This window comes from Python bivittatus, unplaced genomic scaffold, assembly GCF_059951505.1.
Source record: "Python bivittatus isolate LINGU-HERP-01145 unplaced genomic scaffold, Pbiv_v1 ctg000960_np1212, whole genome shotgun sequence".
Lineage (NCBI taxonomy): Eukaryota > Metazoa > Chordata > Lepidosauria > Squamata > Pythonidae > Python > Python bivittatus.
The window spans coordinates 12,193,898-12,221,382 of record NW_028277124.1 but is presented as its reverse complement, the minus strand read 5'-3'; the positions used below and the strand labels follow the sequence as shown (position 1 = coordinate 12,221,382).

General features: G+C 40.6%; 1 protein-coding gene across 1 annotated transcript; it reads left to right on the top strand.

Annotated features, from left to right (window-relative positions):
• Positions 1 to 59: 59 nt before the first annotated feature.
• On the top strand, positions 60 to 27,485 carry FBXL5 (F-box and leucine rich repeat protein 5). The gene is made up of 11 exons (XM_007440340.4): positions 60 to 221; positions 5,802 to 6,017; positions 6,908 to 7,003; positions 8,894 to 9,083; positions 9,290 to 9,472; positions 10,992 to 11,117; positions 17,248 to 17,396; positions 17,601 to 17,683; positions 19,810 to 20,538; positions 24,073 to 24,221; positions 26,757 to 27,485. The coding sequence occupies exons 1-11, from the start codon at positions 138 to 140 to the stop codon at positions 26,831 to 26,833; spliced, it is 2,082 nt and encodes a 693-aa protein (XP_007440402.2). The 5' UTR covers positions 60 to 137; the 3' UTR covers positions 26,834 to 27,485.

The window sequence follows — 27,485 nt, the reverse complement described above, 5'->3', positions numbered from 1 at the left end:
CACGTGACCGGGAGAGAGCTGGGCGTTGTCGGCGCCTGAGCCGCCTCCGCTCTGGGCGCGTGCGCAGAGCAGGCCGCTTCTGCCGTCGCTGGAGCGCGGCTGTGGGAGAGAGTGTCGCTCTCTATGGGGGAGAGAAGATGGCTCCCTTCCCGGAGGAGGTGGATGTTTTCACGGCCCCGCACTGGCGGATGAAGCAGCTCGTCGGGCTCTACTGCGACAAGGTAGGAAAGGGACTGAAGGGCGCCGCGGCAGCCGCGGCTTTACCTCAGGCGCCGCGACACACCCCCGCGCCTCGGCCTCGGCCGGTGGGACGGAGGCAATGCGCCTGCGCGCGAAAGGGAGGGGAGCCCTGCGCCTGCGCAGTTGGGCCGCCGCTTTGCGCGCGACGTAGCTCTAGCTCTTCTTGCTTTTCTTCTTTTAGAGGTGCTGATTTTTTTTCTTTTAAGCCGGGAAGGAAAACTTTATCCCCCTGTGGGGGGAATAACTGGCCCAGAGTCACTGGATTCCCTCTCTCCGCCCATCCCTTTAATCTCTGGACGACATGGGCTGCATTTGTTGGTTCCTTAAAGGAGTGTTTCTCAATGTTAGCAATTTGAAGATGGGTGGACTTCAATTCCCAGAAACCCCCAGCCAGCCATGCCTGGATGGGGATTCTGGGAGTTGAAGTCCACTCATCTTCAAGTTGCTAAGACTGAGACTCACTCCTTTAAGGAGTTGAAGGTGCAAAGCGACAGCAGCCTGGTGAGGTAGGCCAAGCCAAATCCAGGGGCATCTGAAAAGGTTGTCCCCCCACTTGCCAGTCACTCCCTTATGAATGCAAGGAACTTCTCTTTGCAACATGTTAATATTGCTATATTTTTCACCAGCCTTCTGAACCTTTTGTTAAGGCCTAAGATAAAGAGATCTTAATGTGTTATTTTATTTTACTGGGCTTATCAGCAGCTCCTGTCAAATCCAGCTCTGAGCAGGGTACATGTGAACCTTTGTAAACTGGGATAACACATATGACATTCATTACAATAAAATAGCAGAAACCACCATTCACAAACATAATAACATATAGAAGCATTTGTTGTTCAGTCGTTAAGTCGTGTCCGACTCTTTGTGACCCCATGAACCATATTGCACCAGGTCTTCCTGTCCTTATAGAAGCATACAGACCGGGAATCTATTCACCCAGAAAAAACAGTGTTGTTGCTAAGATCTGTCTACTTGGTTGAAGCAGTCTGGTAGTAACTGCTACTTTTGTTTAATTATTGATTAAGTTTTATGCAACTCTTCTTCCAAATATTTGTTTTAAACAGGTTATGGCCATGAGATCTAGTCATTTGAGATCACATGCTACTGGGCATACAAACAAGTAGCTGAGTCATTTGTGTTCTCCGTACCCAGCCATAAATTTCTGAACTAACAAAAGTTTTAGGAGTCTCTGGTGAAAGAGAATCCAGGACGGCAGAGAATTGGTCTTTTGAAAAGAAATTCTCTGTGTAGTTGAGCTGTTGTTTGGCACAAGTATTAGATTCAAAACAAGTCAACTAAATACGAATTGGAATCAAACGTTTAATGAATTTTCTGTCCTAGTCTCTCCCTCTCTCTTTTTTTTGCTGCAAGTAATAATGACATTGTGCTTAAGTTATAGTTTTTCTCGCTTTTCAAGACCTTGGTGGAATGCAAAAGTTGGGAGAACAGAGCAAGGGCAATCCTCTGAAAGTCTCTGTCTGTAATTAATACACAGCATATGCAACATGATCTCTTGACTGTAGTCAATTAAGAATCAATTTGCAAAGCTAGAAATTAGACATTTGCACAGAGATCCAACTTTGGGAAATTAAGGAACCAGTTCTTGATCTATAAAGGAATTTTAGGTTTGCAATTATAAAAAATTCAGAGCATTGTCATCATTACAACCTGTCTGCAGATGGAAACAATGCAACTGGAGAAAGACATATTTGTAGCATAATCTAGCTTGTCCTGATGAAGTAGACTACAGTCCGTGAAAAGTTATATTTTAAGGGTTTGTTTTTCTTCAGGGTGCTATGGGATTGTTTTGCTTTTACAGATTAACTTGGCTAAGCAGATAATATTTAGTTATAATGTATTTGGACTTTATTATTATTGGTAAAGTGTAAGGTATTCTAATACATTTCCATTTAAAAATAAGTGATGGCATTTATCCAATAGAGAAGATGTGATTCTGCATTTTAATCTGCAATATAGGAAAAGGATTACTAGACATTCCACAGGACATTTGTGACTTGTATTTCAAAACAAGATTAAGAAAGGCACAAAGTAAATTCCAGACTGTAGATACACTTAAAGTAAAGTCACTGAAACTTAAGTTAGTTTACTGCAGCAATATCAAAGTGTGCTTAAAGTAACAAATGCAGTAGAACAATTAAGGAACTGGTTCCTTAATTTCCCAAAGTTGGATCTCTGTGCAAATGTCTAATTTCTAGCTTTGCAAATTGATTCTTAATTGACTACAGTCAAGAGATCATGTTGCATATGCTGTGTATTAATTACAGACAGAGATTTTTTTTAGATACTGCCAGTTAATTCTTAGGGAAAAATATTTAGGTATGGTGAGAAAGAAGGGGATGAAAAGCTAGTTCCTTTTGATAGAAAGTACAGGATCAAAAAACTGCGTAATATGCTTCAAGAAAGGAGAATTATCTAAATTGCTTGGGTGTGCCTTTGACTGAAAGACAGGGTTCCTCTGCTCTCTTATTGTGCTTTGCCATGTGCTCCTGGTCAAAGCAGAAGGGGACCTGAGATCTTTGGAATGTTGTCCATCAGGTATCACTTTGAGGATGCGCAAAGGGAACTTAATGTTTGGGCTTGATGCTCACCCGTTTTTCTCCTTGGCTTAGTCCTCTTTTTCTCCTCCATTCCTGGAAGAGGGGTCAGGAGTGCCTTCCACTCAAGGCACTGTACTTCTGGATCCAGTAAACTGGTTCGGTTTTCTGCTGACTCATATCCTGGGATGTGGTCATGCTTGCACAGTGCTTTTCTGTGCCTGTCTGCCTTTTAAAAAGAAGCTGACTTACTAAAAGCAGCTCTCTGTAGTTTTATTTATTTATTTATCATATTTGTATAGCCACCCGTCTCACAAGAAAGTGATTCTGGGTGGCATACAACACTCAGTTAAAAAGAAAACCAATAAATACATAAATAAATAAAACAGTCATTATTAAAAGTATAAAAACTATTAAAACGCACACAACAAGAGAGGATGATGTTAATCACAGTAAGGGAACCATCGCAAGATCTTCCTGGTCCCCTGGGACCCCCAGGCCCAATCACATAGCCAGGTCTTGAGGGACTTGCAGAATGTTAAGAGGGAAATCTCACTTCCAGGGGGAGAAGATTCCACAAGGCAGGTGCCACGGCAGAGAAGGTCCAACTCCTGGGCCCTGCCAAATGGAATTCCCCGGCAAGTGGGACCCACAGCATGGACTCCCTGCCAGACTGGATGGGACAGGCAGATGTAATCGAGGAGAAGTGGTTCCTCAAATAACCCAGCCCCATGCCATGAAGGGCTTTAAAAGTCAAAACCAGTACCTTGAATTGGACCCAGAAGCAAAGTGGCAACCAATGCAGCTGGTGGAGCAGAGGTGTAATGTTTACCCTTCTAGGGGCTCACATAATTGTCCATGCTGCTGCATTTTGCAGCAGCTGAAGCTTCCAGATACTCTTCAAGGGCAGCCCCACGCAGAGCACATTACAGTAGTCCGAACGAGAGGTGACCAGGGCATGAACGACTGTGAGCAGAACCCCCCGATCCAGGAACGGATGCAACTGGTGCACAACACAAAGCTGTACAAAGGCCCGTCTAGCCACGGCTTCCACCTCTCTTCAAGCAGGAGTTGTAAGTTCAGGAGGACCCCCAGATTGTGCACTGGGTCTGTCTGGAGCAGTGCCACCCCATCCAACACCAAGGACGATCAAGGTGGAGAAATATATATTAAGCTAAAATAATTGCAAAAGACTCTGGGCTTTCTGAAGCTTATGTTTTTGTAAAGAGGAAAGAGTTTTAATGCATAGCACACTCAAATCCTGTTTCAGTTTGTTGAACTGAGCTCTGTTTATTTTGAAAGAGTTTGTACAGGTAGGGTAGTATGAGGAAGTACTGTACTTGAACAATTGGTTTCAGCACAAATAAAATTGATGATGCTGGTGGAGTTGCAGGTGTCAGGTTCGGTCAGCACGAGGTTTCAGGGAAGCACGGGGCTGCAGGGAAGCTCGCAACCAGACCACGCGGAATCCACCGGCGGTAGCTAGCGGGGAAAAGAGGAACCGAAAGCGCCGCTAATTAACGAGCCACCTGCGGCCAGCTAAACAGGAAAACCGCAGCGGAAGCTTTTAATTACGAACTGATAACGGCGCGAGCAAGCAAGGAACGGGGCCGCAGGGCAGCGAAACAAGATCGCAACGCAGCACAGAACCCGCGGGTCTGCACGTAGCAGGGAGGGGCCAACCCAGCCGGAGGGGGACTGGCAATCAAGGACAATGGACTCTGACCGACCCTGCCATCATGAACGATCAGGGGGGACATTGGGGGGCCTAATTGCCCACAGCCGCAACGCGATCACGAGGCGGGAAAAAGCGCGGGAAGGGGGGAATATAACAAGTGATGCAATTGTACCAAGCCAGTCCTGGCTTTGCTTGTGACTACTACGTTACGCATGAGTAAACCTTCTTTGTGAACCACACGTGTCACGAGAGTTTCTCTGTCGAACGGGGCAAATCTCACAGCAGGCAACTCGGCCATTATGAAGACACAAATGTAGAAAGTGGAGGCGTAGTTGTGTGTCAGTCGTTTAAGTATTCATCACCTGAAGATCACTTCTATCACCTGAAAAAAGGTTTCTTTTTTTGTTCTGCAATGTAACTATGAAGATACCTAATAATAGAAAGCAGTGTGTATACTTTTTGGTCTGTAAAGATGCCAAAAATGGGGGTTTGGTGATTTCTACTGTTTATTAGGGTTTTGCAAAACATTTGAAAGTACTATTTCACAAAGCATTTTGGGTGGATAGTGCAGGCCTCCCTGAATATTAAAATAGCTAAGTCCTCTGGAAGAATTGGGGCAACAGTGTCTGTGGAAATAAGTGTACAGCCAATTCTTTTCACTGATAGTGCCAGTGGAAGAAGTGTTGGGGAACATTGATCTTCAAGGTTATAGTTGAAGATTCAAAAGCAATTAAACCTTCTGTTGCTTTTCTTCAGGCAGCTGCTGATACTGTTTGTACTAGATTAGATTTGGATGCGAATAGAACACTCAATTTGAAAGATTGTAGTACTTTTGCTTTCTGTAACAGAATTGTTGACAGTTCTGCTGGCTAAAATGATTGCTTTGGAATTGCATCATTTATGCATTCTTAGGATTCTTGGAACATTAACAACATGGTTTAGGCTTGCCATACAATTATGATATTTCAATCTGAAATTTACAAGATTGTCAAACATTTAGACAAGTTACTGTTGGGCAGAGACACAAATGTTCTTAATGATAAGGGTGTGTGCAAAATGAAAAGTATGTTTTATTCTAATCAGTAAACAAAATATTGACCCAGAATGGTCTGTTATATAAAGGACTTTATATAAATTAAAGATATGGAATAAATAAATGTTATTGAAGTTAAATCTGAATTTTTTTCAGTATATGTTAAAACCACTGAGGTTCAAATTTAGTTAGGAATTTATAGTTGGCTAATGCCTTCTTAGAATTAGTTTCTTAAAAATTAATTCAGAGAAAATATAAATTTCTAATCTGCAACCCTCATCTATTTTTTTTCCAGCTTTCTAAGACAAATTTCTCCAACAACAATGATTTCCGAGCTCTCCTCCAGTCCTTATATGCTACATTTAAAGAGTTTAAAATGCACGAGCAGATTGAAAATGAATACATCATTGGTTTGCTTCAGCAACGTAGCCAAACTATATATAACGTACATTCGGACAATAAATTGTCAGAGATGCTTAGCCTCTTTGAGAAAGGGTTGAAAAATGTAAAGGTGAGTTTGTTTGATTTTTGGCTTGTTAAAATTAAGTAATTATTTGAAGATTAGCCTTAAGAAAGCAATAGCAACATTGCACATGGATACTTAATCATAAATACTGAGACTATCATTTTAATTGGTAAATATATGAGTTTGTGAAAGGACAATTTTTGTTTGCTGCTGTAACATATTCAAAAGAGAAAATGTTTTGATATATTTATAACTTTTATCCAAAAGTGTTGTTGTGAAATTTTCCTTTGGTATCTAAATCTGGTGAAATGTGCTCCTAGCCCATTTAGTTAAGCCACATCCTTTTGCTTAGAGGTTGTGTTCAGTTGGATAGTATGATGGAAGACATGAGCAGGGAGGATTCTGGAATGGAACTTCAAGGTTGCCAGGAAGGGGAAGAGAGGTTCCAGGGAAAGCACCTCATCAGCCCCCAGCCAGAGTGTGGGAAAGTCAAGAGAAGGAGACTGGCCCCTCCCTAAGGGCATCATGGTTATAGTTGCTGTGGTTGGGGATTAGAATTAGTCTGGCGAGATTCTGTCTATTAAGTGTAAGCTAATAAAGGAGCTGAACTGATTTTGGACTGTCTCGCTGTTGTTCTTGGGCTGAACCTGACAGATAGCAAACATAATCTTTTAAAGAAGCAAGTATCGCAATGCCCACTGTAATCCCAACTTTTTGCATCTGAAAGATTAGAATTAGAATTGGAAAAGCAGTAGAGACAGTGGTTTAAATTACCAAATGTTTGAAGCCCAACTTCAGTATTTCTTCATATTTGTCTTTAAAATGTAATGATCTAATAATTTAAATTGAGTTTATTAATTTAATAATTAGTTCAAACATATTTGTAACTTGAATGGCATGTCGTTGTATGATGAATTTTGAAAACTAATTTTCAGAATGAATATGAGCAACTCAACTATGCGAAACAGCTAAAGGAACGATTGGAAGCTTTTACCAGAGATTTCCTTCCTCACATGAAAGAGGAGGAGGAGGTGAGTAGTGATTAGGGAATGATTAAACGTTTTGATAAATGTTTCCTTTATTTTTAACATTTGGAGTGAGCAGTGTGTATTCAGCATTATTTTTGTAAAAAGACAGATTTTGCTATTTATATGTTAAAAGAAAATACTACTTCATGATTTCTGCCCTTTTTTAGAATGTAGCTGCTAAACTGAGAAGATATTCAGTTGAAAATATCCTGAGGTTTCAGAAGATTCATCCCACAGCTTGCTCCTTTGCCCACCATAGTGTTTCAGTGTGAAATGCTTATGGCTACTTGCCCTTCCTTCTCAGTCTGCCTGCAGTGTTCTGTGGCATTTGGAACAGCCTCCCTTGGCCATTGGATTGGTCGTTTGAAATAAGGAAAATCTTCATACTTAGAGAGTTTCACACAGCACAGATAGTTTAAACTATTTCTGTAAATAAACAAATGTGTTATTCCCCTTTCTGTAAACGGGAACAAGATATAATTACCTTCAATTTGTGAAATGTTAATATGAAGCACACCAAAATAAACCTGGTGTCACAATAATTCTTTTAGTTGGCCTTTAATACTAATTAAATTTTACACTTGATATGGCTAAAAGCCTTTTTATGTAAAAACTAGATACAGAATATATTTCAGAATTGTCAAGAACATGTATTCCAAATGGAAGTTCTATAAGACCAAACTGTCTTTAGATGCATGTTTCTTGTACCCTGGTGTGTTTACAACAGAAGCGAAGTGACACTTGAAAAACTATTTGTGATATGACATTGGGGGGGATTTATATTCAAAGCAAGAACATTAAAAAAAATATCACGGAGCCACTGTACATGCAGGTACCTGCCTTAGCTTAAATAACTCTGTGGAGATAACAGTTAAGTCTTGTACGGTATTGCAGTCTGAGACCAAAGCTGGAATTTATCCCAGCGGATCCTGCTGAGTGAAAGGGCAGCTTGTATCTATCTATTTCTCTTTTCCCCACCTCACTCTGGGTGCTCTGCTGACTACTGCTGGTATGGCACGATTGTGCTCTTACATTGAGTGTAAATGAGGCAGGTATAGGGGTTTGCCATAACTTCTCAATCTCACTGGAAAGCCTTCCATCTTTGTAGCAGAACTATAGAGAAACATTTTATTCATTAAATTCCTATGCTACCCTTTAAAACAGCTATGTCTTCCAGGGTGGCTTAAAAAGACTAAAGTTGGCCAGTGTTTTTTTTTAATTAGTTGAGTTCTGATAATGTTAGGAATTTATTTATTTATTTCATATAGCTGTCCATCTCACGTATGCGACTCTGGGTGGCATATAATAAATGTTTTGAAATTTTGAAATGCTGTTCGAAAGAAATGAGTAGACTTGAACTGCTTCTTTTTAAAAGTAGTATTTAATACTACTTTTAGTGTATTAGTGTTCTAAAGGTTAGAACATACTTTAAATGAGTTCCTAATATCACTCCGAATATTATATCTGCAAAACAGTTAACCCTGTGTATACATAGTTACTTTTCTTGCATGTGTGGTATGCTTGTCATGGTAGTGTAAAGAAGAATCTATGTTATTTTTTAAAAATTGCTGATTTGGCAGCTTTTTTGAAGAATTAGAACATTGGGTGTTTCTACATGAAAATGTGCTGAATTCTCAAGATTGCTGGTTTTTTAAATAATAATTTTGCTGCTATCTTCATCTTGATATATACTATTTTTATATGTTTTATTATCTGTCAAATATGTTGGATCTTGTGGGACAAGCATGATTCTTGAATTCAACATGGTTTTATAAAAAGTAAAGAATATTTGACTGCACCAAAAGCCTGAAACTTTCCAAATGTTAGAAAAACTGTAGCAAAAAAATGCAAGTTAGAGCTGATGTTCAAATAGTGACAATAATTATCTGTTAGGTTTTCCAGCCAATGTTGATGGAATATTTTACTTATGAAGAACTGAAGGACATAAAAAAGAAAGTAATTGCACAACACTGCTCACAGAAGGAAACTGCAACAGAAATACGTAGAGGGATTAGTCTTTGGAATCAAGCAGAAGAGCTCCAGAAAGCTTTTAAATATTCTGTGGATGAAAAAGCAGATCAAGGTAAACCCCTAAATTGAAAGTAGCTGTTAATGGGTAATTGGGTGCATAATTCCAAAAGTCCCCTTTTTAAAAAAGATCCCCCCCACCCCGGGATGTTGACAGCATTCTCTTTTGCCACTGTTCTACAAGTGCCTCCTTAGAGCTGAATTCTGCTAAGACTGGCCAATTTGTCAAGCTCCTGCAGAGTCTTTTCTCCTGTGTTTCAGAAACTGAAGAACCAGGGCAATCTACCAGCATTCTTCATCTTCCTTCTGAGGTGATGCTGACTATTTTTAGTTATCTTAGCCCTCAAGAATTATGCCGATGTAGTCAAGTCAGCACCAAATGGTCACAGTTAGCGAAAACGGGGTTTCTCTGGAAACACCTTTATCCTGTGCACTGGGCCAGAGGTAAGAGACTGCACTATCAAGCCTTCTAGAAGTCCTAATTACCATTCCTGGTAATTTGTAGTTATTTTAAACTTGTTGAGGAAAAAAAACTTTTGTGATCAAGCATTATTAATTACGTATGTTGTACAGGTAGTCCTCAGTTAACTACTTCCTCATTCAGTGACTGTTCAAATTTACAACAGCACTGAAAAAGTAGATTTATGACTGGTCCTTGAACTTAATGGCAGTCGCAGCGTCCCCGTGGTCACATGATCACGATTCGGGTGCTTGGCAACCAGCATGCATTTACAATGGTCACAGCGACCTGCAGTCTCGTGATTGCCATTTGTGACCTTCACAACTGGCTTCCAACAAGCAAAGTCAGTGGGGAAGCTGGCAGTAAGTTGCAAGTTGTGGTCACATGACATCGCGTTTAATGACTCTGCGTGATTCTCTTAATGGCTGCAGTGGAACTGACATTGTAAGTCAGACACAGTCACATGATGTTTTACTGAATGAACATGTCGCTTAGTGATGGAGTTGCCAGTCCCAGTTGTGGTGGTTAAGTGAGGACTACCTGCATGTCCTATGACATCTCATCATTTAATTTTGTTCAGTTGATCTAAATATTTATGGTTTCATGGTGTGAAAATCACTCCAATAATTTTCAAACTTGGATTTGCTAAGTTCTCTAGACTAGGACCTATACAATTAACACTGCATTATCTTCAGTTATATGTGTACAATACTATAAGCCACGTAGATTACATGACCTTAAGTTAGGCAGTCTCCTGTCCTTGCTTTTGAAATATAGCATTTATAAATTTAGGAGTTTTAAGACCCAGTCTATTCTGTTTTTAATTATATGCAAATTATATGAATATCTTTACTGAACTGAGTAAATTGAAGGCCTGGCTCTGCCATCTGACCTGGGGTGGGGAGGGAGGATATCAGAAATGGGGTTGGCTGGCCCCTTAGCGGCCTGGTGTGGCCCCTATCGGCCTCTTGGATTTTTTAGCTTTTTTATTTTTGTAATGTCTGGTTTTTATAACTTTTAATTGTATTTCTGATTTTAGTTTGTTGTAAACCGCCCAGAGTCCCCCATTGTGGGGAGATGGGCGGGGACAAGTCAAATAAATAAATAAATAAATAAAATAGATTTTTGCCACTTTATTTATTGAGATTTTTTATTTTTCCCCCTACATCTTGTTTTAAACTCTTTAACTATTAAAATTATTAACATTTTCTGATGGACATGAAGCTCTTTACCTGTTTCTGGCAGCTTAAGAGATGGGTATGTGCTGTCTCTGGGATTAATTTGTGGATGATTAAGCCACTGAAGATTTAGTAGGCTGGAAGGGTATTGCAGCACACCAATCTTGCATGTACCGCTTTGAAACCTGTAAGGATTGATGATAAGAGAGCAATATGCAGTTTTTTAGCTTTTCTCTTATGGCATTTTTACACACCTGGGATCTGGTCTTGATTATGGGTAACACCAAGCCTTCTTTAATTAAATGCTTTCTCATTGGCTGATCAGGAAACTGGTCCCATGGCCCACCAGGTGATCTTGATACAGAGCCAGATGAAGAATGGGCGAAAAACAGGAAAGATGAAAGTCGTGCTTTTCATGAATGGGATGAAGATGCTGATATAGATGAATCTGGTGAGCTGTCTCCCTTTTTCAGTTTTGCCTGTCCCAAAGATCTGACCATTGAGTATTGCATTTTAACCTCATAGTTCACTTTCACAAAAATGGTCAGCTATGAGAATTCAAGCTGGAATATTGTTATGTACGTATTGTGTCTGTTTTGAAACTGTTACACTGTCTGCCAAGTGCTGATCCTTGCCTTTTAAAACCTTCCATAGGGTGAGATCAGGGTAGATTACCGTCTTCCATCCCAATATTCATGCCTAAGTATTAACTCATTGTTGGAAGCTCTTCTCAAAGTTCTCAGGTCTTCTGAAATGAGGTGATGATCAGAGAGTGGTAGGGGTAGATCATGTTATTTCCCCATTTGAACTGCTTTTTTTTTCCCCTGATTAATTTATTAGTACCTCTGTTCTTTTCAAAAACTCTAAGCACTTTCAAAAATATTTACTCAGATTCTTTTGTTCTCCTGTGTTAAATTTGAATTGCTTTCCTTTGATTATTTTGTTTCTTAGCCACTTTGGGAGTTTTGTTAAACAGAAGAATGGCATAAAACTATATTACATTAAAAATGTTGTAACCTGCCTATATCTTCTAAAATAAAATTAGTTAAATCTAATCGGTTTTATTGAATAGGTAGTTATATAAATGTTGGTAACGTCTCTTGAATTTTCTTTTTGATAACAGGGTATTATGATGTTTCCCTACATGTATTGACAGTTGTTGTTTATTTATTTATCTAAAACATTTATATAGCTGCCCATCTCATACTGAACTCTGGGCGGCTCCAAACCAACAATTAAAACAGCATCAATAATAAAACAACATAATATTTATATCTATTAAAACCATAAACATTAAGAAAAATCTGGCACCAATGTTAAACTTCCACATGCAGTCCATCGTTAAATCCTCTCATCCACCTCACCCTATCCCAGTGCTTGGGGGGATAAGCTAGGTGTTAAGTGCTTTTCAGAAGGCTAGAGGCCTGCTGAACTTCAAGGGGAAGAGTGTTCCATAGGGGAGGGGCTGCCATGGAAAAGGCATGCTTCCTAGATCCCATAAGACGGCAATGTTTAAGGGAAGGGATTAGGAATGTGCCCACCCTATGTGATCTGGTAGGACAGGTAGATATCCTAAAGGAGAGGCAGTCCCACAGATAACCTGGCCCTGTGCCATATAGGGCTTTAAAGGTAATAACCAGCACCTTGAATTGCACCTGGAAGGAAACAGGAGCTAGTGCAGCTCACGCAACAGAGATGTTACATGGGTAAAGGGCAGCTCCATGTAGAGCACATTGCAATAATCCAAGTGGGAAGTGGCCAAGGCATGAGTGACCATGAGCAAGGCCTCCCAGTCGAGAAAAGGGCACAGTTGGCATGCCAGACAAATCTGTGCGAAGGTCCCCCAGCCATAGCTGCCATCTGCTCCTCGAGCAGGAACTGTGGGTCTAAGAGAATCCCCAAATTGTGCACCAACTCAATCTGGGGGAGTACCAGCCTGTCCAGAGATGAAATATTATCTGGACCTGGGGGCCAAAACCCCAGAGCCTCTCCATCTTGCCAGGGTTGACTCAAAAGGGGAGTTCCAGACCCTTACAGCTGCCAGGCACTCAGCCAGCACCACCACAGCATCACCTGTCCGGCTAGGGATGGAGATATATAACTAGGTATCATCAGCATACTGATGATACTGCACCCCATACTGATGGATGACCTCCCCCAGTGGTTTCAAGTAGATGTTAAAAAGGAAAGGCGAAAAGCTTAAACCCTGAGGCACCCCATATTGCAGATGCCTAGGGCTCAATCTGTCCTCCCCCAACACTGACTGAAAGAAGGAGAACCACCATAACACAGTGCCTCCCACTTCCAACCTCTGAAGCTGGTCCAGAAGGATATCATGGTCGAAAACCTCTGAGAGGTCCAGGAGGGCCAGAATGATTGCACCACCCCATCCTGAGCCCTTCAAAGGTCATCGACAAGTGTGACCAGTGCCATTTCAATGCTGTGACCAGGCTTGAATCCAGAATGAAAAGGGTCCAGATAATCCGCTTCATCCAGGGCCCTCTGTAGCTGTGTGCCAACCACCCTCTCAACTACCTTCCCTAAAAAGGGAAGGTTGGAGACTGGGTGAAAGTTGTCTAATACTGTTGGGTCCAAGGATGGCCTCTTGAGAGAGGGGCACATCACCATCTCCTTCAAGGCAGCCGGTGCCACCCGCTCCTGCAAAGAGGCATTAATCACCACTTGGACACAACCACATGCCGCCTCCCAGGAAGCCCTAACCAACCAGGAAGGCCATGGGTCCAGAATGCAGGTGGCTAAGCTCACAGCCTCAAGGGCCCTGTCCACTTCCTCAAGAGCATCTGGCTCGAACTCCTTCCAGATAACAAGGCTCAGACATGTCTGTCACCTCCAAAGGATCTCCCAGCCTGAGTCCAACTCCGAGCAAAGTTGAGCGACTTTATCTGACAGATGCCGAGAATATTCCTCACAGTGACCCTGTAAGGGCTCCCCTGGCTCCTTCTTACTCAGGAGAGACCTGGTCCCCTGAAACAGGGCCACTGGTCAGCTACCTGCAGATGCTTTGCTGTCCTTATCGCCTCAAGTTAAGTCCTAATATAAGCTCTTTCCTGTGCTTGGTCGGCCTTGCTTGCGAAGTAACTATGCTTCGCCGTCCTTATCGTCTCAAGATAAGTCCTAATACAGGCTCTTTCCTGTGCTCGGTCGGCCTTGCTCTTTGTCTTCCTCCAGTGGCGCTCTAGGCGACTCTTCTGTTGCTTCATCTCTCCATTTGGTCTTCCAGCAATACAAAATATTTGTAGTTCCATCCAGAGGCTTCTATAACCCATTTCAGACATTATATCTTTTCAGTGGTAGAAAATAGGCCACATGAAATACAAAAGATTATATTTATAAATATTATAATTGCAAGCCTAGCATCTGTATTGTGTCTATGTTTTAGGTTGACTTTATGAAAGGATGTGTTAAGTTAAAATCTGGCTTGTTTGATTTTAGCTTAATGTCTTACATGAAGCCAGCTATTAACAAATTGTGGTTTATTCAACAAATCATGTTTAAGGAAACCATCATGTAATGTGAAGGACAAACTTGAAGTATATGTTTTGATGTAATGTCAACATTTTTTACAAGTTGAGAGCCAATGTGGTGAAGTATTGGATTAGGAATGGGGAGGTGAAGGTGTTGGATTAGGAGTGGGGAGACTCAGGGTCTGGTCCATCTTTAGCCATATAAGCTCACTGGGTGATTTTGGTTGAATCCCTCCCCCTCAGCCCAACAAGATGCTCCTGAACAAAATGCGGGCTATAAACCCAGTCTCTGTGTGTATAATTTATTTCTCTAAGCTCTAAATCCTTGCTGCTAGGCCATTGGGTGCCAATTGAAGCTTATTTTATGTAGCATATTGTCTTTGGAATGTAAAATAGCCTGTCTTTCCCAGTGTCAGATTTTGGCGGATGGCTACACAGAGGGAAGCAAAGATAGCAAAGGAATGTAAAAGCCGTAAAACCAATAAAAGAGGCAGTAAATGAAATCCCAGCCCTGGGAAAGAAGTAGGAAGAGACTCAGAATAACCCCACCTTGATTCTGCATGGGATAAGAGAGGACAGAGGGAAATGGTCAGGCTTTCAAGATACTGCTATTATTTCCAACAACAGTGGAGCTCCAGAAGCCCTTGTGATGTCTTGTTTCTTCACCTGGCCTATTTCAAAGGGCTGACACCAACAACAGTATTTTGAGGTTGACATTCTTTTATTGATAGCCTTACAGAAATTCTTGTCTTAGTAAACTATAGTTTAGATCAGCCATTCCTAGCCTGGCTTCCTCCACATGTTAAATCAACAATTCCTAGAATTCCCATACTCATACCAGTTGGAAATTCTGGGAATTTTAGTCTCAATATATTTGCAAGACTTTGGGAAGACCAGATTACAATGATGCTAATGATCTGCAATGACCCTAGGAGATTTCCCCCTCCTCTTCTTTCTGCAACTGGAAAAAATGTTTTGCAAACTTTTGCTTAACTGCAGTTTCACATTGTGGTCAAGTTCACATTTTAGGGCTTAGTATAATGTGAATTCTTTGATTTTGGCTTAACAGGATGTGTGTTAGAGAGCCAGTTTGGGGTAGTAGTTAAGATGCTGGCCTAGAAACCAGGAAACTGTGAGTTCTAGTCCTCCCTTAGGCATGAAAACTGGCTGGGTGACTTTGGGCCAGTCGCTCTCTCTCAGCCCAACCCACCTCATAGGGCTGTCATTGCAAGGAAAATAGGAGGAAGGAGTATTAGGTATGTTTGCCGCCTTGAGTTTTATTAAAAAAGTATAGATATATATATATGTATATATAAAAGGCGGGATAAAAATATAATCTAGCCATTGCGGTTTATAAAATATGGCTTATGGTATAGCCATATTTGTTTTTTATTATGATTAGCACTTTAAGGGAGGGTAAGTTATAAGACCATAATATGTGTTAGTAATATGGTTGGCAATAATTTTTTGCTGTAACTATAAAACATAAGGAGGTTCATTTTATTTCATCATCAGAACAGATAAGATAATTGTGGGTTATGTAGATTTGGGGAAACCTGCAAATTTTGATTTCTTTCCATTTTTGATGCTTGAAGTTAAGATGCTAGATTAAAAATGAGCAGCCTATGAGTTCTAGTCCTCCCTTAGACATGGAGGTCAGCTGGTAACTTTGGGCCAGTCTCTCATAACCCAATTTCCCCTTCCTGGGGGTGGGGTAGGGGTTGTTGTGGGGAAAATAGAGAAGGGAGCATTATATATGCTAATTTTCCTTTAAGTGCTTGGAAACTGAGGTAGTGCAGCATAAGATTCCTGAGAGGTTAGACTCTGTGTAGGGGTTAGTATGACAGTGATAATGAAGGAATCTGTCGTGAACTTGTTCAGGTCTGGGGTATGTTGGTTGGAAAGCCAAATCTAGGGTGGAACCATACAGTGACCTCATCCTTTTAGAACCACCACAGCAGTAATTCAGCCTGACTGATGAGAAGCTTGTGGTTGCACTTCACTAACTGCCATCTCAAGTTTACAAAAAATCAAACCATTTATAAGTTTACATTAAATTAAAAGTAGTAGTTTCCTTATTTACTTCTTGCTTTCAGATTTAGTAAGTGGAGATCCCTGTACTGGTGGAAAGCATTATTTTGTAATAATGAAGTTACTTGATCAAATTGAAATCAAATGTCCTCCACTCTGAGCTAACAAGTTTCCTTACTTTGGGACAAAATGAATGAAATTAGAGGTAATATATCTCTTTACTCAGCACTGTGGACCTATCGTGTCCGCAACCCAAACCTGAACTGCACCTTCCAGCACAACTTAATGGCCACTCCTAAATCCCACACTTCCTCCAAAGGCCTGAATGGTATTAAGACATTTAGTATGTGTATTGTTTCTTACTGTCTTTCTGCAGACTCCATAATGTTGCTTATCCTGAAACAGAATACTGTGATGTGTGTATCTGTGTATGCTGCCCCATTCAGACAACTACATGGGGGGCGGGGGAAGAGCTACAGAATGGCCCCCTTCACTGTTTAGGCATATGTCTGAGCAGGGCTCTTGTTTCTCCAACTTCTAGGAGAAGTTCTGCTTTCTCTTCTCTTCTCAGACAGGAAGTCATGTTGCGCCTAGATTATCTCTGCATACCATTAGTGGTACTTGCATTATTGGTTGACTACTTAATGATGGTTTAAAGTTACAGCGGCCTCGGAAAAAGTGCTTTATGACCTATATTCGCACTTACGACCATTGCAAACCTTCACACCACCTCCTGTGGTCATTTGATCATGATTCGCAACCTTTTTTATGATGGTCATTAAGTGAATCACCATGGTTGTTAAGCAAATCATGTGGGCGTTAAGTGAATTCTGGCAAAAACGTTCATTGGGGAAGCTGGATTTGCTTAATGACCATGTGATTCAGTTTATGACCTTCGTAAAAATTGTTGTAAAATTGGGTCTGGTTACATGGTGACTCACTTAACCACCCTGCTTAATGACTAATTTTACAGTCCCTATTGTGGACGTTAAGTGAAGACTACCTGTAGTTTACAGTATTTATTTTACTGTTAAATGTCTCTTCTCATTTTGTTTTTTTTAATAGAAGAAAATGGAGAAGAATCCTTGGCTATCAGCATTGTTCAGAAAGAGAAGGACTTACTTCAAGGGATAATCCATAACATTCTGCCACGTGTAGGCTCATCAGTCAAAACTATTGTACTGGCCTACAGTTCGGCCATATCTAATAAAATGGTACAGTATATACAATAAGTGATTCTCTAGAGAGTAAAAATAGCTTGAATGTATTTTAAAAATGTGTGCCACCTGTTTTTTATGGTTGACATTTAAGATGAATTAATAAAATGTAAAGATGTTGGAGAAGCATGTTGAAAATAGTTTTTGCTATTTTTTGCATTCCTTTTATAATTCAGCCTTTTTGAACCATTTTTAATATAGGTCAGACAGATCTTAGAACTTTGTCCTAACCTGGAATACCTTGATCTCACTCAGACGGACATTTCTGATTCTGCATTCGAAAGGTTGGTAGCTTATATTTTAAGGAATGTGTGTATGAGACAGATTGGTTTACTTGTTATATGTTATCATTCCCATCACTTACAGGTAGTCCTTGTTTAACCATTCGTTCAGCAACTGTTTGAAATTATGATGGTGCTGAACAAATGGTAATTATGACTGGTTCTTGAAGTTACCAGTTAGGGTTAGGGTTAGAGCACCCTGTTGCAGCACCACCATGATCACGTGATCAAAATTTGGGTGCTTGACAACCGGTCTGCATTTATGACTTCAGCATGATCTCCCCCCACCTGCCTATCTCCCCCCTTTTGGCAGCCCTGCACTTTGCTGCCACTACCTACCCTGCCACCCCCAGCTGACCTTTGCCATCTTCTTCCGCTGCTGGCCTGGAATCCAGGCGCTGGGCGAGGGTGCAGCCCTGGGATGCGTGCAGTGGGTGGGGCAGGGTGGCAGAGCTTCATCTGCTGAAGGGAGCTCACTGAGCCTGGCTGGGGAAGAGGCAACAGGACAGAGCCGGCAGTTTGTGCAGGGCAGGAGAGGTGTGAGATCCTTGCCTAATGAGAGGGGTGCCTTGGGAAGCATGTTGGCATGAGCAATACCCTTGAAGGGTAGATGGCCTTGAAGGGTAGATGGCCTCTGAAAAGCTTAGCACAGCTGCTTCCAAGGCCTTCCCCAGTTGTTTTTGCTTCAGTGGCAGCTCCAGTGGAAGTGTGTGCATATCTGTGGGGTAATTTGAAGAGAGTAGCTGCACTGAGCATTCTGGAATACGTGGCTGCAGGAATGCAGCCAATGTCTTTTGCACAGCTCCCTTTCAGAGGCTTTGCACAGTCCTGCTGAATAGCATGTTTTCCCCTGCAAGCCTCTGGTAAGACGTTGTGCTTCTTTCTGGGTATCAGGGCAGATTGTGTGTTTAGCATTTAGCCTAGCAGCACCTAGACATAATAAGCTAATACATAATCATGAGATGACATAATTATAGGAACTTTATACTTCACCGACAGGAATGATCATACATGTATAATAGAGGCTGAGCAAGAAATATCTGTGGCTGTTAAATCAGAAATTCATACAGTAATATATTTTCTCGGACGGCTTTGTAAAATAGGAAAAATTCTAGTTGTGAAAAACTTTGAAAAATGCTGTAATAAGTCAAGATCTGCAGTTTTGATAGGTGACAACTACTCACTGTCTAAGGAAATAATTACCAAGGGGGCAGTTTTAGTGTCTTTGGGAAGTTTCTGTAGCCAGGGACTTCAGGTGCCTTGAAGCAGCAGCTTTTGACAGTGCATGTTTTCTCCATCCCTGCTAAGACAGACAGTGGGGGAAGCCTCGCAAGCCATGAATTCAGTGTGACTTGAAGCAGTTGTTTTTCTACAGGCTGTATTCCCTCTAGGATTTTTTAAATGGAAAAGCTAGATAAGCTGCCAAGTGGTAACTGTAACAAGGCAGAGGATGTGAAGGAGAAGAAGCTGCTTCCTACATTGGGCTGCATCTATTCCACATTGGCTTCCACCTCTGAGGGTGTACAGTCTGTGCCTTTCTCCTCCTCTTGTCATATTTCTTGCTCATTATTTGTCTGAACCATTTCACAGACTGGTCGTGAAAACTTTTGATTTTTCCCTTTGAGCCTGAGACCTGGGAAAAACACGAAACGTGAATCCTAGGACTTTTGCACAGTTGCAGTGCTGCTAGCCTCAAATAGTGCTGGAAACACTCTGCCAGAGACTGCAAATAGCTTTATGCTTGGCCTTGCTCTAAAATGCAACAACTGGCTTGCACTTCATGAGCTGTACGTTGGATTGCACAGAAAAGATGCATCTGTATTTAAGTTATAATTTTGCTAGTCGAACAGTTGCTTATTTAGAGGTATTCTCATTTAGAAAATAACATACATGGCAGGATTCCTATTTACTTAGGTGTTTTTTTCTAGTATACATATCTACATTTTCATTTCAGGGTGAAGCTTGAACATGTTCATTGTATATCATATTGCTGTTATAGTTTTTTAGTATTTGCTTTTGGGATAGATTTTTAATGTACTATTAGCTGCCATATTGGCCATATAAGCTGTCTAAATAAATACATAAATATTACAAGATTAATTTCACACAATTATTAATATTTGTTTCAGTTGGTCTTGGGTTGGTTGCTGCCAGAGTCTCCGGCATCTTGATCTCTCTGGATGTGAAAGAATAACAGATATGGCTGTAAGAAAGATTTCTAAAGCCCTGGGGATTTTGTCTTCCCACGAAATAGGATTTCAGAAAAGTTGTCGAAACAGAAAAGGAAAAACTGTGTGGAAAAACAAAGTGATGGCCTTGCAGTCCAGCAAAAAGGATTGTAGCCTGCATTATATAACAAATGAAGATGTGATTAAGGAAGAAGGAAATGAAAGCCATTGGAGTGTACCGGTCAGATCAGAGAGTTTCAACTCTGCCTATATCTGGATGTTAGATGCCAAAGATCTGGCCGATATTGAAGATGCTGCTGAGTGGAAGCACAGAAATCTGGAAGGAGATTGTGTGATAGAACCAGCCTCCCCTTTCCCTTGTTCTGCGTCCTGCTGCAATAAAGACATTTTTGGCTTAAGGACTAGCATCTGCTGGCAGCAGCAGCGTTGTGCTTCTGCGGCCCTGACCTACTGCGGCCACTCTTTTTGTTGCGCTGGGTCGGCATTAAAAACTCTGCAGGCGCTCCCACCATCCCCTGGGCTACCTAACCATGCACCAAGGACTAGTAGGCAGACAGAGGGGAAAGACTTGACACACCTCAGGAGTGCAAAATCGGACCAAGAGACAGCCCGAGTTCTTCAGTTTCTCAGTTTGTCAGGATGTTATCAGATAACAGATAATGGTCTCAGGTAAGTAATCGGTTGCAAGAGGTCAGCGTAGCTGTTTTGAAAAAGCCAGAGCACAAATGCACGTGACTAGTCTTTTCTTTGGTATTTCCGTTTCTCACACATTGAGTGATAGCAATAGCAGTGGGGTTTTTTCCCATTGAGAGAATCCAGAATAGGTAATCCATACCTGATCCCAGAAGGCTTTTTTTACAGTCTGTTGGGGTACCTCAATGAGAGTACTGCTGGGGGACGTGAAAAGCTTTAAGCTTCTTCAGTGAATTCACTGAATGGACAGAAGGAATAATCTTGAGGAATAGGAGGAAGACAACTGTCAGATAAATCTGAGTCCAGGGCAGAAATGTAGTTTGAGAAAGCATCTCAAACATGAGATGCTTCCCTTGTTCTCACGAAAATAGAGGGAGGGAGTCTTTCAAGATTCAGACTTGCAAGATTCTGTTAATGTAACCTTACAATGAAAGCAGTATTAGCTGTGAGATATATCTGTGGCTGTGTGAATTTTGTATGAGGGCTGTGTATGTTTGTTAACCCAAACAGCAAAAAATTGACTTGTTCCTTTTGATGTGGAATAATCCCTGAAACAAATTACTTTAAAATGAATAATTTAAGGGGTTATAAACCCTTTGATCTTTAATTTAAGATCAATTCCAAATGTGGTCTGTCTTCTATTTTTCAGTAAGTTGGTATTTCAGAGTCTCCCACTTTCTGTGCAAAACTAAAAAATGCCTGTTAGTTAACATATCTATGTAGACAGGATTACACAACAACTTTATCCTATATATTTGTCTTTGCAATAGCAGTTAGCAGCATTTTACAATGATAGTTATGTTTCTTCTACATATATGAGTGGACAGGAAAAGGTTTAATTCTACATCTTCTGTCTAGAAGGTAGGGCTGAAAACTGCTTCCTATCCCTTGTAGGAAACCGCTCCCCTCAGTCTCTAACTCTATTTTCTAGGAAGATGCTCTAGCTTTTTTCTTGCTTCCATCTTGAGGGGCAAGAACTGGAGGAGGAAGAAGAGAAGGAGGAACAATTCTGACAACATAGGTTTGACTGCTGGGTCAGTAGCTGGGCAGCTACCTAGTGCCCCAAGATCAGAACCTAGGAACACTCAAGCCAAACCAGGAGCCATAGGAACTTCTAGATTCAGTGGAGAAGATGAACAACACTAGCAGTGAACTAAGTTTTCCAGTGGACTAGGCACTGGGTGGTACCAACTGCAGCAACCCTCCTGCAGGCTCTATTTTGATGGATTATGTATTGGTCATTACACCTGTAGTGACTCTTCTGGCATCCTGAGCAAACCCACTGGGTAGTGCTAACAGTTGTGAACCTCTGACAGCCAGAATCATCACAGAAGCCAGAAGGGTGAACCTACAACAAAGACATGTGAGTCTCTATCATTAGAATGGTAACAGGAGAATCAAGGAACACCAGATATGGCAGAAAGGCTGGTGAGCTCTGATAGAGCAGGGAGACACAAGGTAGCCTAGCAATAGCAACTCAAGGCTGTTGGAAGATGAGGTCACAATTGTGTCCAGTCTATTCATAGAACATGGATAGGGAAAGGGAACTGAGAAAGGGAGCAACATGCTAAGTGATGAGAAGGATCCCCATTTTCTGTGCGGAAGTGAAAGAATCGCATTATACATCTGAAGCCCATTTTTCATGGGGGGGGGGAATCCAGAGGAAAATCAGGTTTTAGATGATGCTTTTGTACAGTCCACACCTTAACATCAAAGACTGTTTAATGCTGACTTACTTTTGGTGATATATAAGTCAGCAAAGATGATGAATCTGCCTCCTAGAGATCACTACATTCTGCCAAGGTTTTCCTTTCAGGTTCCAAAATAGACTTTAGAATGCTTTTTCTGGACTTCGCAGAGATAATCAAGGAGCAGTGGGCAGAACCAGCAAAACTCAAGATATCCTCCACACTGACAAGGAAGTTGTATCTCCCTTCCCATGATAAACAGCAGTGAGCTAGTAACAGTTCTAATGTGTAAATCAATTGTCCCGAGAAAGAAATAGAGATGCTCACAGATCCACTGGAATGTAGGACAAAGTGCTGAAATGGATTCATGAAGCAACAGTACTAGGAATCAGGACTGCAGCTGTTTCATTAATCATTGCTCAGGCTTTGATGATATAGACATACTAATCAGAAGTTGCAAGGTATAATATGATTATAAAATTATATTATAATGCAATATATATTACAATACAACACAATACAATACAATATTTTTTATTGTTGTAGGGCATAATAACAGAATCTTGAAATCCTGAGTGTTTCCCTTTGGCCCTCCTATTGGCTGCCTCTTCAGTGACCAAAAATGGTAGTTGGATTTATCATGGAGTAACTTTTGGGTCACAGGAAGATGGAGCCAAAGTTTTCACCCTACTTGAAAAGGATAAATTCCTTTTTTGCTGTTGCACATTGTTCTTCTGTTTCTCGTGTTGTTGCTGGGGGCAGGATTTCTGTTGTTACAGTGGAATCATTCAGTTAATAAAGTTGAACTATTCCCAGTGTAAGTCAGTGCAAGCACCAGAAGGGGGGAGGGGTTTCTCCATGAAAAGAGGAGGTGGGATTAACCCTTTACTGTCAAGTCCATCTTTTGGTAATCAGCGAGATGTTTCACATTCACTATTGTTCATTTGTCTTTTCAGATTGATGTAGTCTTAGTGTAAACATTTTGAATAATCTACAAATCATGAGGTCCCTTAGTGGTGTTTGTAAATGGGGCTTCCTTCAGTACTATGGTGGCTGATCCTTGCCTGCCTAAGGATAGTTAGTAGCATGGAATCACAGTGTACCAGTGTTGTGTAGTACCAGATGGAAACTATGTTGTGTTGAGTCTTACTGTATCTCACTCTTGCATGAATAACTATTAAACTTGTAGACTGCCTGACTCTTAATGATTCTGGAGGGCTCACAACAATCAAAGAAATTACAATAAAATCAATAAAAATAATAAGATAAAGATAAAAGAAGGCAAGCATGACAGACCAGATGGAATGTGGATGTTTCAGAAGCAGTTTCTAAATAGCTGAGCTGAGGAGGATTACAACAATTTCTTTGAAGATTTGAAAGCCTCTGTTAGCTATTATTTTGAGAAAATGTGAAATTTCACATAAGTGTCAAATATATAACTGTTCTTGATAGGTTTTGAAGCCAATCATGTATACAGGTATTCTTTAAAATTGAACTAGCACTTGGAACTCTTGTGTTCCTGCTCCCACCCACCTTCATCCCAAATCTGTTGCCACTTTCCACTAATACCTCCTGCAGACCATTAGCTTTAGGAGATGAATTGTGACCTACCACTATTGAACTGTAGCCATTTATGGGTACATTTTGACTGGTATTTTTGGCAGCACAGTTGCATATCTCTCCCAGCATTCCTCAGTTGAGTTTCTGACAGAGTAGGAGGAAAGACTACTTGGGTGGCCAACAGTCTGAATAGTTTGAATGGATGGATGGATGAGGCAGAAAGTTCTTGAAGTCCTTATTGAGTTTTGTTTTCTACTCCTAGGATGTTGGCTCTAGGAGGTGGGCTACCTTATCTAGAACATCTCAATCTCTCTGGTTGTCTGACAGTAACCAGTGCAGGCCTGCAAGACTTGGTCTCGGTGTGCCCTTCTCTAAATCATGAACACTTTTACTACTGTGACAACATAAACGGTAATGTCTTTTGAATAAAATATTTGTCTGTTCAGACTTCACAACCATTTCTTTTATGTAGATGCAAGACCTCCAGTATGCCCTACAAACATTTGATTGATAAATTGTCTTGCCAAAGGTGTAGATTTAAAATTTATTCTGAGTTAGTGGTCTTTTCTTAAGGAAGCATAGTTGTGGGGAATATTAAAGGATCCAGTTTCAGGCAAATGGTTGGTGATAGGTTTATAAAAGAAAGGAATGTCTAGTTTTGTATTGCTCTTATTCTGGCATACATGTTTATAAAGAGATCAGAAGTAACATGTCATCCCTGTTTTTAAGTTTTTATGAATTGAACTCTTAATATTTTAATTTTGATTGCTTTCAAAGATTGTCTGTTACAGTATTAATTCCACACCAAATATCTTATTAATAACATTCTAACTACTGAGTTTTGTTTTCAGTGTGAAAGTACATTTAAAAATGGCATTCTTGCTCAGAGTTGAAATCCTCTTAAGCCTGAACCAGTAACTGGACTTACAGACCAAAAGGCATGTCGAGAATGTTCTTGGCAGAAACGCTTCTGTATGATGGTTATGTTGGTATCTTATGCAAGTTCCCGACTTACCGCTTGATATGCCTCATGAAAGTGAAATTCACACATGAGAAATGTTGCCTTCCAAGCATTTAGAGTGTTGTCTGAATAGATTTGCAAAATGATGCAATGCTTGTAAGTGGTTGTCTAAGTTGTACTTACATGTGTTCTAAGAATGACATCTGGTGCTCCTTTCATTTTCTCTTCACATAATGGGGAATTCCATTATGCGTACCATTTTCTTTTTTCTTGAAGTATAGAGATTTAAGTATACTGGGTGGGTCTACTGTTACTGTTTACAGGAGGAAATTGAGGAAGTGCATAACAGACTTAAATGTTCTGTCCAGAGATCCTGGGCTGCACAAATACTAATGCTTCATGAGGAATATGCAAGATCATATTGGAGTATATTTCTATTGTTGCTGACTTTCTGCTTGCAAGCGAGAAAGTGATGTTTGAATATGTCCCTTCTGTTTTAAAATCAGAAGTGGAAGAGAACTGGTTTCCTTTGATTTGAATTTGTTCTGAGAAAATTTCATTCCCTAACCTTGCATTTTGAGATAAAGAATTCTAAAAGACACTTCCCATGTAGCTTTTGGGAAAGCATTTCAGAGGGAGGAAGGAGGGAGTCATCTGGCTTCTAGTCTTAAAAGACTTGTACAAAAGGAAAATAATAGACCTTGCTAAGTCGATTCTTCAGTTCATCTTCTTGCAATTACTCAGTTGGAATTTGAGAAGCAGTCATAAGCTGGCTCCCCAGCTGTCCTTCGTTGCAGCCTGGGAAGCACCCCCAAAACATCTGAGTCAAATTAAACTGCCTCAAACAATATCTAGGATTTTTTAAAGTCATTAGACTTCCCTAATGGTGGTGTTAGGACTGATTTATTACTTCAGTTTTTCTGATATTTGAAGAAATTTTAAATTTTATGTAAAGGTGTTTTTATCCTAATTTGGAATAGTTACTCCTTTAATGTTTGCATGGACAACAGCTGAATAAATCTCTCATTTGAATGTTAGCTTAAGGAACTTGATGCCACTGTCTTACTCACACTTTATATTGGAGCTTGTGCACTGTTTCCTCCCAACCCCACCTCCATCTCAGCTGTTGTTTTCTGCAAGTTAGATTGAACAGGTTTGAGGGGAGGAAGCAAACACTGAAACAAGAACAAATGACAGTATGAAGCATGGAGCCTCTTGTAAAAAAAATAATAAAATCAAGTCATTTTTTTAACCTAATAACAATCGTTGACCTGGTAATTGGATTGTATGGAAATTCTACAGTAGACAAAGCATATATGGAAAATCAGTAGTGAAGTGTAGGATCCCAAATCTTACTAAAATTCTTTGATATAACATTGTACTAGCACACGGATGATAGTTTCAGTATGGAATCAGGAAAGGTACTTTAGCATGACCATTTCAAATTGGAGCTACATTCAGAAAGAGACAAAATATCTATGTATTGCTAGGGTTAACATGGTTATTCTTGTTCATTAAGAGAATTTTGACTGAAATTCAGTAGCACATCAGTTCTAAACACATCTGTGGTTTTTATAAATGTGTCAGGTAATGCAGGCCCTAGATTGCCTGCTTTTTTTTTTTTTTAGAGGAAGTCCTAGCAAATGGAGGTAAGTAGCTTTTGGTAGAGTTTTAATGTGCAGTCCAGTTTTCTTAACAGATTACAGAAGTTTCATTAGTAAGAGATGTGTCACATTGTTCCTTTAATCTTTGTGGGATAATAGTGCTTAGATTGGATGAATTGGTCTGTACATTTCCATATTGGCTGTAATCTGAGGTTCCCCTTTCACCAATGGCCCCCTTGCACTCCAGGTAAACAGTTTTGCTAGCGCAGCTTGAAACCCTTAGTGAAAATCACAGGAACACATTTCTTGCAAGAACGGCTTCTGCCCAGGCTGCGCACAGTCCCTTTTTCTTCCTTTCACATTTGTTCTGTCTTTGCACAGGTCCTCACGCTGAAACTGCCAGCGGATGCCAGAACTTGCAGTGTGGTTTCCGAGCCTGCTGCCGCTCTGGTGAATGATCCGACTCCTTACCTTTTCCGTCTACTTCATTTAGCTCCGCAGGCTTCCTCTCATGCACTTTACTTACAGTTCGCATCTTGTTCTTGACCGTTCCCTTTTGGAGTGTGATTTGTGGATCCTTTTTGCTCTGTAATTCAGAAACGTGTAAGCAAACTGTGTAGGGTTGTATCATTTTTCACAGTGTTCCACGCTCTGATTTCGAAGGTGAGGGGTTTATTTTTTTGTGCTGTGAAAAAAAATTATTAAATCATTTTGACACTTTTGCCCTAATATTTGGCACTTAAATTTGGGAATGTTTTTTTTTCCTCTTTGTGCTAAGTCCATTAAAAAAAACCCCCTTATATGCTTATATAGAAATCTTTCAGTGAATGTGAAACACATTTGGATAACAAACATTATATATTGTTCAGTAGTGATTTCCCCCATAATCTTCTGATCCCAGAGTTGTTCTTCCTGAATGAGGGAGATTCCTTCTGTCTTTTAGTATTGATTTCACATTTTAGGCTTGAGGAACAGTAAATGAAACATTCCCATCGGTATCAGAGTTTGTTAGTCTGATAGAGTTACATTTACAGCAGGCCAGTGACTGTCGTTGCCACATCATCTTGTGGGCTTCTCAAAGTATTTGCTTAACTGTAGTTGCATAGCAAC